The 12,989-nt window shown below is 59.6% G+C and overlaps 1 protein-coding gene across 4 annotated transcripts; it reads left to right on the top strand.

Annotated features, from left to right (window-relative positions):
* Positions 1-41: 41 nt before the first annotated feature.
* LOC120759825 (hydroxyacylglutathione hydrolase, mitochondrial) lies at positions 42-12,092 on the top strand. 4 transcript variants are annotated; one of them, XM_040079458.2, is made up of 10 exons: positions 43-102; positions 1,813-1,840; positions 3,100-3,281; positions 4,548-4,612; positions 5,300-5,417; positions 7,286-7,394; positions 8,509-8,612; positions 9,026-9,127; positions 9,337-9,416; positions 10,501-12,092. In XM_040079458.2, exons 3-10 carry the CDS (start codon positions 3,177-3,179, stop codon positions 10,598-10,600), a joined length of 783 nt encoding a protein of 260 aa, XP_039935392.1. In that variant the 5' UTR covers positions 43-102; positions 1,813-1,840; positions 3,100-3,176; the 3' UTR covers positions 10,601-12,092. The 4 variants fall into 4 exon arrangements, with proteins under 4 accessions (XP_039935393.1, XP_039935392.1, XP_039935391.1 ...); XM_040079460.1 differs by lacking the exon at positions 43-102 and adding an exon at positions 104-203; XM_040079459.2 differs by lacking the exon at positions 1,813-1,840 and having other exon boundaries at positions 42-102.
* Positions 12,093-12,989: the final 897 nt, after the last annotated feature.

Here is a 12,989-nt window from a genome sequence, read left to right as displayed (position 1 = left end):
GGCCGGGGCCGGGGCCGGGCGGGCTCAGCGCCGCCCCCGCGCACGCCGGGCCGTGCCGGGCCGTGCCGGCGCTGCCGCCGCCTCCCGGGGCGGACAGCCAAGGTAACCGAGCCGGGCGGGGCGCACGATGCTCCGCGGGGGCTGGCGGGGGCTCGGCGCCGCCCTGGCAGCCGGGGCCGTCCTCGGGGCCGTTCTCCGAGCCGGTACGTGCGGCGGGTGCGGCCCGCTAGGGCCTGGGGCCGGCGGAGCGGGGCCGCGCTGGGGCTCTCGGGGCTGCGCCTCTCCGGGCTCTGCCTCCCGGCTCCGGGCGTGCCCGGCCTTTGCGCTGACTCACGGCCCGGGCAGGGCTCTGCCTGCTCGGCTGCAGCCGGGGCCGTGCCGTGCTGAGCCCATCGGGGAGGCCCCGCGGAGCCCCGGGGCTCCGGAGCGCCGGTCAGTGCCCGGGGAGGAGGATGGAGGGGCCGGGGCAGGCGGCCAGGCTGGGTTCGGCGGGTGACAGCTTGTGCCGGCGATGGAACCGGCCCCGCACTGCCCGAGCTTTGCCTTGGCGTTTCGGGCCTAAATCCCCCAAGGCGATGCTGGGCGCTCTGGGAAGCCTCCCCAGGTGGTTTTTGCCTCGCTGGGGTTTTGAGAGGTGGCTGTAATGAGCGAGGATCGCTCCGGGCTCGCTGCCGGACGCGGACGCGCTGCTGCGGCTGCAGTGTGGGAATGTCAGACCCAGCAGGGGCAGCTCCCGGGACCTGCACCTTCCACGCTGCCCGCACTGGGAGCTGCCCTGGGCTCCGACCCCTTTCTTGGAGCCACAAACTCGCTGGGTATCCAAACAAAAAAAAAAAAAAAAAGAATCCCTGCGTGCGGTGCAAAGCGTAGTTCTTGTGAGGCAGCACAGCTGGGCGTGCAGTCATCTCTGAGCGACAGCCCTGCTTGGAACGGGAATTTTCCACTCTTTTATGTAATAAAGACAGTAACCCCAAACGTTCTGGAGGAAAGGCACGAAGCAGGCTCTGAGGGAACCTGCCGGGCACGGACGCGTTTCTGCGCTGCCGTTTGCACTTCCAGCCGCAAAGCCTTGTCCCTTGGCCGCTCCAGCCGTGCTCCCGGAGCGCTGCGGAGCCCGAGCGGGAGGTTCCGAGCCTGCCGGCCGCCGCTCTGCCGCTCCCCTGCTCCAGGCAAAGCGCTCAGCAGGAGCGTGGGACAGAGCTGAGCCAGGGTGAAATCACTGCGCGGTAATTTTGGGGCAGAGCTGTGAGTGTGACAGCGATCTGAGCGAGTGCTGAGCATCGCCCGGGGAGCTGCGCTGGGCTGGGCAGGTCTGAGCAGCGCTGGGGAGCTCCCTGCTCTGCTCCTGAGCTGCAGCTGAGCCGCAGATGGCAGCTGACAGCGCGTGAGTTTCGTTCTTGGTGGATGTTTTCTCGTTCCTTTGTTGAAATTACATGTTTGGAAACATTTCCTTATGTGGTGCAGCTTGTTTGTTTGTTTGGGAAGAATTGCCAATTACACACTAAAGGAAGCTGTGGGTTGCGAGCCAAGGTTGGAGATGGTTCATAGGAAAGAAACATTTGAAGGATGTGAATAATTCCTTTGAGTTGAAGTTAAGGTTGGGGGTTTTTTTTTAAGGTTGGATTGCTTTCTTTTATTTGGCTGTATTTTTTTTTTCCTGGCCTGCAAACCAAACACCCAGCATAGATAACTCTTGTGACTGACAGCATCCCAAAGTTCTCCCTCCTGGCGAGCAGTTGTTTTTTTGGGCTTTTTTTTTTCCCCTGTCAAAGAATAGTAAGGACTTTTTTTTGTGTTCTTTTTTTTTGAAAGGAGTCTCCTCCAGAGGAACACTCTGCAGGTAGGGATGCTTCTCCCACTGCTGTAAATACCCTGTGCATGCCTGTTCCGTTGTCCCTTGGGGTTTTTTTGGGTTTGGTTTATTTTTTGAGCAGTGTGTTTAATTTCACTGGTTTCCTTTCCCTCATCAGCAGGGATGGTGGAGGTAGAAGGGGAAGAAGCTCTGGGCAGGATGGATGTGCCAGAGGGCCCTGGCAGCTGTGGGCTGGGCTGGCAGCAGGAGCAGCTCGGCAGGACTGTGGGGCTCCTGCAGAGCTGCTCTTATCGGGGCTGGGCAGGCTGTGGTGGCTGGGGACGGTGGGACAGGGTGATCACCACCACGGGGACCCCTCCCTGTGCCACGGGGGGAGGTGGCCGAGCAGGAAAGTCAGGAGCCTTTGGGAGAGCCAGTGGTGCAGAATAAAATGGGTCAGAGCCAGCCCAGGCACCTCCGGGGCTGTGCAAACACCTCGGGGGTGCTCAGACAGCAATTCCTGACCTGCAGCGACTGGCACCTCCTTTCCCTTCGGCGTTTGAGCTCGGGTGGGAGCTGCAGGGCCCCAGCAATGCCAGACCTCGTTCTCTTTGCTCCCCTCCCTTCGTTTGGGTGGTAAAGGCTCGTAGGGTTGGTTATTTCTTTAAGAGCTGCGTGCCCGTGCACCAAGCCCGGGTTATTTGCATCTGGAATTCGCCTCTCGGATCTGATTAAACATTGAACCCAAAGCAAACACGGAAGCGCTGGTGTTGCATCAGGGCAGGCACGAGCAAGAGCTCTGTGCGTGCCTCTTACCTGGCCAGGTAGGGAAGGGAGCCTTCCTCCCTTGGAGAGCCTGGCTTCTCTCCCTGTGCTCTGCAGGACGACAATTCCCCCAGTAACAAACCGAATATTTCTGTCAGAGCAGTTTGTGTATTTCTATATTTCTCCTTTTTTTTTGCCATCCTTCCTCTTTTTTTTTGTTTTTTTTTGGCTCTAACGTGCCCTTTGTGCCTTTTTTTTCGCAAAGTCACTGTCCTGGGCTGACCTTTGGCCAGCTCCGTTCTGCTTTCCTGCCCCTCGAAGTCTCCTGTCCGATGCGAGTGCGGAGTTTTCCCTGCGTGGAAAGCAAAGCGTCCCGTCCTTCTCGGGGCAGCTGTGGAGCACCCTGAGGGCCACGAGGTTTTGTCCCGTGCTGGCCTCGCTCCTCTTGTCTGGGGGAGGCAGGTTGGGCTGTGCTGTGAGCCATGCCCTGCCCCACCTGTCCCCCTCCCAGGGCTGAGCTTTGGCTGTTTTTGGGTGCCCAGGTCCAGCACAGCTGCGAGCTAAATTCCTGCACACGGAGCACGAGCTGAGGGAGCCCAAGACAGTGAGGCAGGCCGACATGAAGGTGGAAATCCTGCCAGCCCTCACTGACAACTACATGTACCTGCTCATCGACCAGGACACCAGGGAGGCTGCCATCGTGGACCCCGTGCAGCCGCAGAAGGTAACGCTGCCCTGGCTCGGGGACGTCCTCCCTTGGATCTGGGATGTCCTCCCTTGGATCTGGGATGTCCTCCCTTGGATCTGGGACGTCCTCCCTTGGATCTGGGATGTCCTCCCTTGGATCTGGGATGTCCTTCCATTGCTGCATCCCACAGGATTGCTGTGTCCTTCATTCCAGGGATTGCTGTGTCACACACTCACTCAGGGATTGCTGTGTCACACACACACTCAGGGATTGCTGTGTCACACACACACTCAGGGATTGCTGTGTCACACACACACTCAGGGATTGCTGTGTCACACACACACTCAGGGATTGCTGTGTCACACACACACTCAGGGATTGCTGTGTCACACACTCAGGGATTGCTGTGTCACACACTCAGGGATTGTTGTGTCACACACTCAGGGATTGCTGTGTCACACCCTCACTCAGGGATTGCTGTGTCACACCCTCACTCAGGGATTGCTGTGTCACACCCTCAGGGATTGCTGTGTCACACCCTCAGGGATTGCTGTGTCACACCCTCAGGGATTGCTGTGTCCCTCACTCAGGGATTGCTGTGTCACACACTCAGGGATTGCTGTGTCACACCCTCACTCAGGGATTGCTGTGTCACACTCAGGGATTGCTGTGTCACACACTCACTCAGGGATTGCTGTGTCACACACTCAGGGATTGCTGTGTCACACACACTCAGGGATTGCTGTGTCACACACTCAGGGATTGCTGTGTCACACCCTCACTCAGGGATTGCTGTGTCACACTCAGGGATTGCTGTGTCACACACACACTCAGGGATTGCTGTGTCACACACACACTCAGGGATTGCTGTGTCACACACTCAGGGATTGCTGTGTCACACACACTCAGGGATTGCTGTGTCACACTCAGGGATTGCTGTGTCACAGACACACTCAGGGATTGCTGTGTCACACTCAGGGATTGCTGTGTCACACACACACTCAGGGATTGCTGTGTCCCTCACTCAGGGATTGCTGTGTCACACTCAGGGATTGCTGTGTCACACACACACTCAGGGATTACTGACCTGGTTTGGGATTTTAGCCTTTATTTGAGGTAGGGCAGAGAGGAGGAAATGGGATTTGTGGCTTGCTCAGAGTCCTGCTGTCACTGCAGCCTGGCTGGGCTGAGCTCCCTGCAGAGCTGCTGCTGCTGTGGCTGTCACTCCTCGTGCCCAGGTGACACCGGGGCTGCTCCAGCTCCCTCCACGGTGGGTGTAACTCTCCTGTGTCCCCCCTGCAGGTCCTGGACGCGGTCAAAAAGCACGGCGTGAAGCTGACCACGGTGCTGACCACCCACCACCACTGGTAACCGCCCTGCTGCATCCCTCACACGAGCACAGCCGGGATCACATCTCCGAGCAGAGAGGAGAGCGTCAGACCTCATTCCTCTGGCCTTGCTCTGACCGATTCCTCGTGCACGCCGCGAGCTGTGTGTCGGTGCCTCTCACCTCCCAAATCCCGGTTTTTCCGGGGAGCTGGGTGTGGAGGCAGCTGTGGGCTGTGGGAGGATCACCCCAGGTGCACGTCAGCTCTGCCAGGGGTGTGAAACGAGAGTTTTGCTGTCCGTGGGTCAGAGTGGAGCCGCCTCTGTGGCTGGGGAGTGAAACCATCAGCCCTGAGCCGGGCAGAGCAGCAGCACAGCTGAGCTCCGGCGTGTCTGTGTGCCTGCTCCTGCTGTGCCGTGGGATGCTGGATTGCACCTCTTCCACTCAGCCCGTGCCCTCCCTGCCCCAGTTACTGCAGAGGTTACTGGGAGCCCCTAAGGCTGCTGTTTCCCAGCTGGAGATGGGCTTGTCAGGGATTGATTCCTGCTCTCGCTGCCCTAATCACTGGAGAAACCATCTCCACTCGTCATGGCCTGTCCTTGGCTGTGAGCAGCGGCAGATCCGAGAGGGGTGGCTCAGAAATGATCACCTGGAGCTTAGCACTGCACAGTGGCCATAAATCTGTGCTCATTCCTCCCCAAATCCCGATTTTTTTCCCCCCTTGCAGGGACCACGCTGGAGGCAACGAGAAGCTGGTGAAGATGGAGCCGGGGCTGCGCGTGTTCGGGGGGGACGGCAGGGTGGGGGCCCTGACACAGAAAGTGTCCCACCTGACAGCTCTCAAGGTAAAGGGAGGGACCTGCAGGACCCTGGGCGTCCCCTCCTGGTGTCACAGCTGCACAGGAGTGTCCTGGCACCTGGCAGCACCCCTGGGACATGGTTTCGGTGCAGCTTTGCCCCTTTTCCAGCCCTGGGAGCTGCGACCGCTCTGTCCTCGTGTGAGGCACGGGGGGACGGGCTGGGGCTCCCTGTGAGGATGGAGGGGCAGAGCGGGTGTGGGACAGGGCAGGGACAGGGTGACAGGGACAGGGGCTGTGTGACAGGGACAGTGTGACAGTGACAGGGGCTTTGTGACAGGGCAGGGGCTGGGTGACAGGGACAGTGTGACAGTGACAGGGGCTGTGTGACAGGGCAGGGGCTGGGTGACAGGGACAGTGTGACAGTGACAGGGGCTTTGTGAGTGACAGGGGCTGTGTGACAGTGACAGGGGCTTTGTGAGTGACAGGGACAGTGTGACAGGGCAGGGGCTGTATGACAGGACAGAGGGACACAGTGTGACAGTGACAGGGGCTGTGTGATAGGGACAGTGTGACACAGCCTGAGTGACAGGACTATGACAGGGACAATGTGACAGGGGCTGTGTGACAGGGACAGTCTGGCAGTACAGGGACAGTGTGACAGGACAGAGGGACAGTGTGACAGGGACTGACAGGACAGGAGCTATGTGACAGGGACAGTGTGACAGGGCAGGGGCTGTGTGACAGGGACAGTGTGACAGGGACAGTGTGACAGGGCAGGAGCTGTGTGACAGGAGCTATGTGACAGGGACAGTGTGACAGGGCAGGAGCTGTGTGACAGGGACAGTGTGACAGGGACAGTGTGACCGGGCAGGAGCTGTGTGACAGGACAGGAGCTGTGTGACAGGGCAGGAGCTGTGTGACAGGACAGGAGCTGTGTGACAGGGACAGTGTGACAGGAGCTGTGACAGGACAGGAGCTGTGTGACAGGGCAGGAGCTGTGTGACAGGGACAGTGTGACAGGAGCTGTGACAGGACAGGAGCTGTGTGACAGGGACAGTGTGACAGGAGCTGTGACAGGACAGGAGCTGTGTGACAGGGCAGGAGCTGTGTGACAGGACAGGAGCTGTGTGACAAGGACAGTGTGACAGGACAGGAGCTGTGTGACAGGAGCTGTGTGACAGGGACAGTGTGACAGGAGCTGTGACAGGACAGGAGCTGTGTGACAGGACAGGAGCTGTGTGACAGGAGCTGTGACAGGACAGGAGCTGTGTGACAGGAGCTGTGACAAGGACAGGAGCTGTGCTCTGCCGGGATCAGGGCGAGCTGTGACCAGATCCGAGCGTTCCTGTGGGAGTGAGGGCTGGAACAGGGGGTGAGGCGGGCGGTGCCAGCTGCCTGCGGGGTTTGTCCTGCCTGTCCAGCCTGTCTGTCTGTCTGCAGGAGGGCTGGCAGGTGACACGGGGCTGTGAAAAGCGCAGGCAGGCGTGGAGGGCACCGCTGGCCTCGGCTGCGCCCTTGGAGGGGCAGCAGCAAGGAGAGGTGGGCACATGAGCCCACCCTTCCCTTCTCCTCGGCGTCCTCCACTTCTCCATTTTTATTTGGAGCTTTTTTATTTTTCACGCTCCAGTAGCTTTGTTTAGGATTCTCTGGATCTGTTGGCTCTCGCTGCCAGCCAGGCTTTGAGTCCTCGTGCGTGGAAATGAAAGGAGCTGGCAGTTCCCTTTGTCAGGACACCTGCTTGGGGGAAAACAGCCACAGCTCTCCCTGGGCTCTCCCAGGAGCGGAGCTGCTGCTTCCTGCCCAGGCTGGGGCACATTTCGGACCATTAGGGCGCCCAGAGTAGCAATTCTTTCCTGAGCGTGGGATTGCCAGCGAGCAGCAGCCTCAGCTTTAGTGTTCTGCCTTCTTCCCAGGTGGGATCTCTGAGTGTGAAATGCCTCAGTACGCCGTGTCACACCTCGGGACACATCTGTTATTATGTGACTAAGCCAAATAGCTCTGAGCCACCTGCAGTTTTTACAGGTGAGGAGTTGGGAGGTTCCCCTGCCATAAAAACAGAAGCTCCCCCTCTGCCTGGGTGCCTCTGGCTCTGGATGTGCCTCCATCCCTTCCTGCTTTGCATCCACGTCCTGTTACCGAGACACGCAAAGCAGTCACACGGAGAGAGAGGTTTCACAGGGCAGAGGTTCTGTTCTGACTCAAGGCTGAGACCAGGCGGAGAGAGAGCCTCTTTGTTTATTTCTTACTTTTTATACGTTTGTGGGTCTGGCCAAAGATTGGCTTTTTGGGGTTTCCACCCCTCAGCCTCAGTGGCCAGGCCAGTTGTCAGTTACAATTGTTTTCAGGTTAGAAATATGCAAGCAAAGGACAGAGAATGAAAAACAAAGGATTTGTTTATGTTATATCTGTGGGAAAAAGGTAGAAAACTGCTCTTAATATTGTGCAGTAACTAAAGATCTGACTCCATTTTATGAAAATTCAAAAGGCTATAAAAAACTCAAAAAACCAGGGTAACAAGGTCCTGCTCCCCTTTCCAAGCAGAGATTGCAGGTGGAACTGGGGAAACCCCTCTGGATGTGTGAACAGGGGCTGCACACCCTGCAGGAACACCAAGAGCCGGCCCTGGATCAGTCCTACATCCAGCTTTTTTAAATTTTATTTTTATTTTTCCTGCAAAAAAGAGCTGTTGGTTTCCCAAACTGGCTGATCCCAAACCCTGATGCTTTTCCCACTTACCTGTGCTCACGTCTGACAGCAGAGAGAGGAGAGAATAGGGGAGTCAGGGAGAGCTCCAGGGCCTGGACCCTGGTCTGGGGACAAGGATTCCCCTTCCCTGGGGCTGTGCTTCGTCCCTGTGTTCTCCAGAGCTCACAGAAGCTCCTCTGTGGAAGAGAAAGACTTACCTTGGTTAACCTTAACCAAGATTTCGGGAGCGCTGGGGAGAAAATCGAGGCCCCCTCGTCTCTGTTGAGTTTCCCAGCGCAGAACCAAGTGTCCCCTGTGGGAGGGCCAGGGGGGGCCAGGGGCTGCCCGCAGGCAGGAGGAGCTGGCAGGGCCCCGCAGCCCCTTTGCCGCCCGTGTTCGTGTGGCACGGCCTGGCCGTGCCCGCGCTCCCGATGCCCTGTCCCCGCTGCAGGTGACACCCTGTTCGTGGCTGGCTGCGGGAAGTTCTTCGAGGGCACCCCGGAGGAGATGTACAAGGCGCTGATCGAGGTTTTGGGCAGCCTGGACCCCCGAACGGTACGGAGCTCTCCTTCTGTGTGAGCGAGGCAGCCCAGGCGGAGCGGAGAGACCCCCTCGGAGTGCTGCTGTTCAGGGGACAGCCAGGAATGAATGACGTTTGCAGGGAATGAATGCTCACGGGAATTCTGTGCTGCTGCACGTGGAAGGATCTGCCTGCCCCAAACGTGCTTGTGCTTTGTGGGGAAAGGGCAGGGGCTGGTCCTTAAAGGCTGCTGAGCTGGGACAGGGGGCTCCTCCACCTGTTAAACTGGCAGCTTGTCCTCCCTGCTCAGTCCCAGCGCCGTTGCCTGTCTCCAGTGGGGGGTTTTTTTGGGGGTTGGGTGCGTTGTTCCTGCCGTGCCGGTGGCACCTGGCAGCGCCCCTCGGTGCCTTTGGGGTCCCCCAGCGTCGCCGTGCCTCGCTCTTCCCAGAGAGTTTACTGCGGCCACGAGTACACCATCAACAACCTCAAGTTTGCTCGGCATGTGGAACCCGGCAACCCCAGCGTCCAGGAGAAGCTGGCCTGGGCCAAGGTGAGCTGCCCGCCCTTCCCCTGGCTTTGATGCCTTCCTGGGCACGGGGCCGTGCTGAGGAGAGCAGAAAACGCTGGTGGCTGAGGGAGTTTGGAGCCGGGAGCTGCGGGATGCCGCGTCCAGGGGAGCGGCCGTGCCCGCAGGAGGCACTTTGCGGCCCCTGTCCCCAAGCCCCGGCGCAGGACACGCTCCCTGTCCCCTCCTTGCAGGCGCAGTACGACAGCGGAGAGCCCACCATCCCCTCCACCATCGGCGAGGAGTTCACCTACAACCCCTTCATGAGAGTCAGGTGGGGATGGCCGGGGATGGCCGGGCGCTGCTCCCGGGAGCAGGGACAGGAGGAGGGGAGCGGCCTCAGCTCAGGGAACGGGGGAGCTCGGGGTGGGATTTGGGTCCTGGAAATGCTGCCCAGGGCGGGGCTGGAGTCCCCATCCCCCAGGGGATTTAACAGCCCGGTGGCACCTGGGGACAGGGGTCAGCGGTGGCTTTGGCTTTTGGGGAAATGTAGAGACATCAGAGGACTTTTCCAACCTCAGCAATTCCACGTGGGGGCCACGCTCAGCCCTGCCCCAGCCCTGGGAAAGCTCAGCTCAGCCCAGCCCAGCACTGGGAAAGCTCAGCTCAGCCCTGCCCCAGTCCTGGGAAAGCTCAGCTCAGCTCCTGCCCCAGCACTGGGAAAGCTCAGCTCAACCCTGCCCTGTGCTGGGAAAGCTCAGCTCAGCCCTGCCCCAGTCCTGGGAAAGCTCAGCTCAGCTCCTGCCCCAGCACTGGGAAAGCTCAGCTCAACCCTGCCCTGTGCTGGGAAAGCTCAGCCCAGCTCCTGCCCAGCGCTGGGAAAGCTCAGCTCAGCTCAGCCCTGGGAAAGCTCAGCTCAGCCCAGCACTGGGAAAGCTCAGCTCAGCTCCTGCCCAGCACTGGGAAAGCTCAGCTCAGCTCCTGCCCCAGCACTGGGAAAGCTCAGCTCAGCCCAGCACTGGGAAAGCTCAGCTCAGCTCAGCCCTGCTGCTGGGAGGGCTGTGGGAAGGAGGAGGAGTCCCAGTGGGAAGGAGGAGGAGTCCCAGTGGGAATTCCTCTCACATTCCTGTTTGGATGCCTCCAAGGCTCTCAGTGGCTGTCCTGGCACACAGTTCGTGGACTCGAGGGTTGTGCTGAGGAGACAGAACCGCCTTTGTTGTGTCCTGTCCCTTCATCCGGCAGAGGATGCTGCTGGGATATAAAACACGATTTCCTCCTGCCGCTGAGCCGTGGGGCCAGGCCTGCTGAGCTGCGCTGTGCCAAAGCCCAGTCCTGGAGCTGGTGTGAAGCCTTGAGAGCTGATCCAGGTGCCTGCACAGCTGGGATCCCATCCTGACCCTGCCCTTCCCTCCTGGCAGGGAGAAATCCGTGCAGGACCACGTCGGGGAGACCGACCCTGTCCGGGCCATGGGGGCCATCAGGAAGGAGAAGGACAACTTCCGAGTGCCCAAGGACTGAGCGCTGCCTGCACCACTTTACTGTCACTTAGACCTTCGGATGTTTTAGGAGTCAAATCTTCTCTTGTGGTTGAGACGAGTTTCGTTTAGGTTTTTTTTTTTTTTTTTTCTGTTTGTTTGTTTCGTTTTAATTAAGGAAAAAAAAGCACTTTGCCCTCGTTGAGATGTTCTACAGCATATTTATATTACGGTGAAGAATATTTATCCTCCTCTTGCTGTCTCTCGAGCTGTCGGCGTCGCCTGCAGATCATTGTGCAAGTGTTGGTGTGAGACTGGAGGCCGGGCTGGGTCACGCCTGGGCGGTGAGGAAGAGGCTCCCGTCATTTCTGTGGGAGCCTGACGTGGATGCAGAAGGTGGCAACGAGATTATCTTTGCCTGGAGCAGAGACCAAACGCAGGAGCTGAAGATTCCGGTGTTCCTCCCATGCTGCCGCTTCAACATCCCGAGTGTCGCTTCTGGCTCCGCTAAAACCAGTTCCAGGGACATCCGGGGCGTCACTGGGAGCTCCACACCCTGCTGGGGCCCTCCAGCTTCTCTCGTGTCCCCAGGCACTGCTCTGCTTGCGCCCTTTGAGCCTGTTTGCATGAGCCTGCTGTGCCCCGTGCCAGCCCACAAACCGGGCAGGGATTTGTCTGGTGGCTCTGAATGCAGGGGCAGCTGCTGGTGGGTGACTGTCCCCCTGAGCAGCAGTGACAGCCCCTGGTGGGTGGCTGTCCCCCTGAGCAGCAGTGACAGCCCCTGGTGGGTGGCTGTCCCCCTGAGCAGCAGTGACAGCCCCTGGTGGGTGACTGTCCCCCTGAGCAGCAGTGACAGCCCCTGGTGGGTGGCTGTCCCCCTGAGCAGCACTGACAGCCCCTGGTGGGTGACTGTCCCCCTGAGCAGCAGTGACAGCTGCTGGTGGGTGGCTGTCCCCCTGAGCAGCAGTGACAGCTGCTGGTGGGTGGCTGTCCCCCTGAGCAGCGGTGACAGCCCCTGGTGGGTGACTGTCCCCCTGAGCAGCGGTGACAGCCCCTGGTGGGCGGCTGTCCCCCTGAGCAGCGGTGACAGCCCCTGGTGGGTGGCTGTCCCCCTGAGCAGCAGTGACAGCCCCTGGTGGGTGGCTGTCCCCCTGAGCAGCGGTGACAGCCCCTGGTGGGTGACTGTCCCCCTGAGCAGCGGTGACAGCCCCTGGTGGGTGGCTGTCCCCCTGAGCAGCGGTGACAGCCCCTGGGGGGTGACTGTCCCCCTGAGCAGCGGTGACAGCCCCTGGTGGGTGGCTGTCCCCCTGAGCAGCGGTGACAGCGCTTGTTACCTGTCCCCAGGTGAGCAGGGATGCGGGGCTGGCACCGGCTCTCCCTTTGCTTTACTTTAAAATGCTGAATTTCCTGTGGTTGGAAAGAGGAGTGGTGCCTGAAGCCTGTGTGGTGTCCCCTGGGACGCCGTGCTGCCGCCCCGGGGTGTGACTGCGCTCGGGGCGGGGCAGAGGGGAAATAAACTGCTGGAAACAGAGGTTCTTCTGCTCACAGATCTGGTCATTTATTGGGTTTTGGATTGGAGGTCGAAGTCAGCCATCTGGAATTGTCTTTCTACCTCGTCCTGGGGTGAGTGGGTGGCATTTTGGGGACCCCAGGGGCTTTAGTGGCAGCTAAAGAAGAACAGAGAGGGTCCAGCGCTGGTTTTGCTGCCTGTCAGTGACATTTCCCCCCTCACAAGTGGCATTTGGGCCCCTCGTGACAAGAGGGACACACAGGGGCTGGAGAGTGTCCAGGGAAGGGAACCGAGCTGGGAAGGAGCTGGAGAATTCCTGAGGGAGCTGGGAAAGGGGCTGAGCCTGGAGAAAATGGGGATCAGGAGGAATTTCTGCCTCTGCACAATTCCCTGACAGGAGGGGACAGTCAGGGGGGATTTGGGATCTGCTCCCAGGGAACAGGGACAGGAGCAGAGGGAACGGCCTCAGCCTGGGCCAGGGGAGCTCAGGGTGGAGATTTGGGAGAGTTTCCTCCTGGAAATGCTGCCCAGGGCAGGGCTGGAGTCCCCATCCCTGAGGGGATTTAACAGCCCGGTGGCACTTGGGGACAGGGGGCAGTGGTGGCTTTGGCTTTTGGGGAAATGCTTGGACTCTACTTCAGAGGACTTTTCCAGCCTCAACAATTCCAAATGTGGGGGCTGCGCTCAGCCCTGTCCCAGCACTGGAAAAGCTCAGCTCAATTTCTGCTCAGCACTGGGAAAGGTCAGCTCAGCTCAGCCCAGCACTGGAAAAGCTCAGCTCAATTTCTGCTCAGCACTGGGAAAGGTCAGCTCAGCTCAGCCCAGCTCAGCTCAGCTCAGCTCAGCTCAGCCCAGCCCAGCCCAGCTCAGCCCAGCTCAGCTCAGCCCAGCCCAGCCCAGCTCAGCCCAGCTCAGCTCAGCT

Source organism: Hirundo rustica, chromosome 15 (assembly GCF_015227805.2).
Source record: "Hirundo rustica isolate bHirRus1 chromosome 15, bHirRus1.pri.v3, whole genome shotgun sequence".
Taxonomy (NCBI): Eukaryota; Metazoa; Chordata; class Aves; order Passeriformes; family Hirundinidae; genus Hirundo; species Hirundo rustica.
This window is presented reverse-complemented; position numbering and strand designations above follow the sequence as displayed.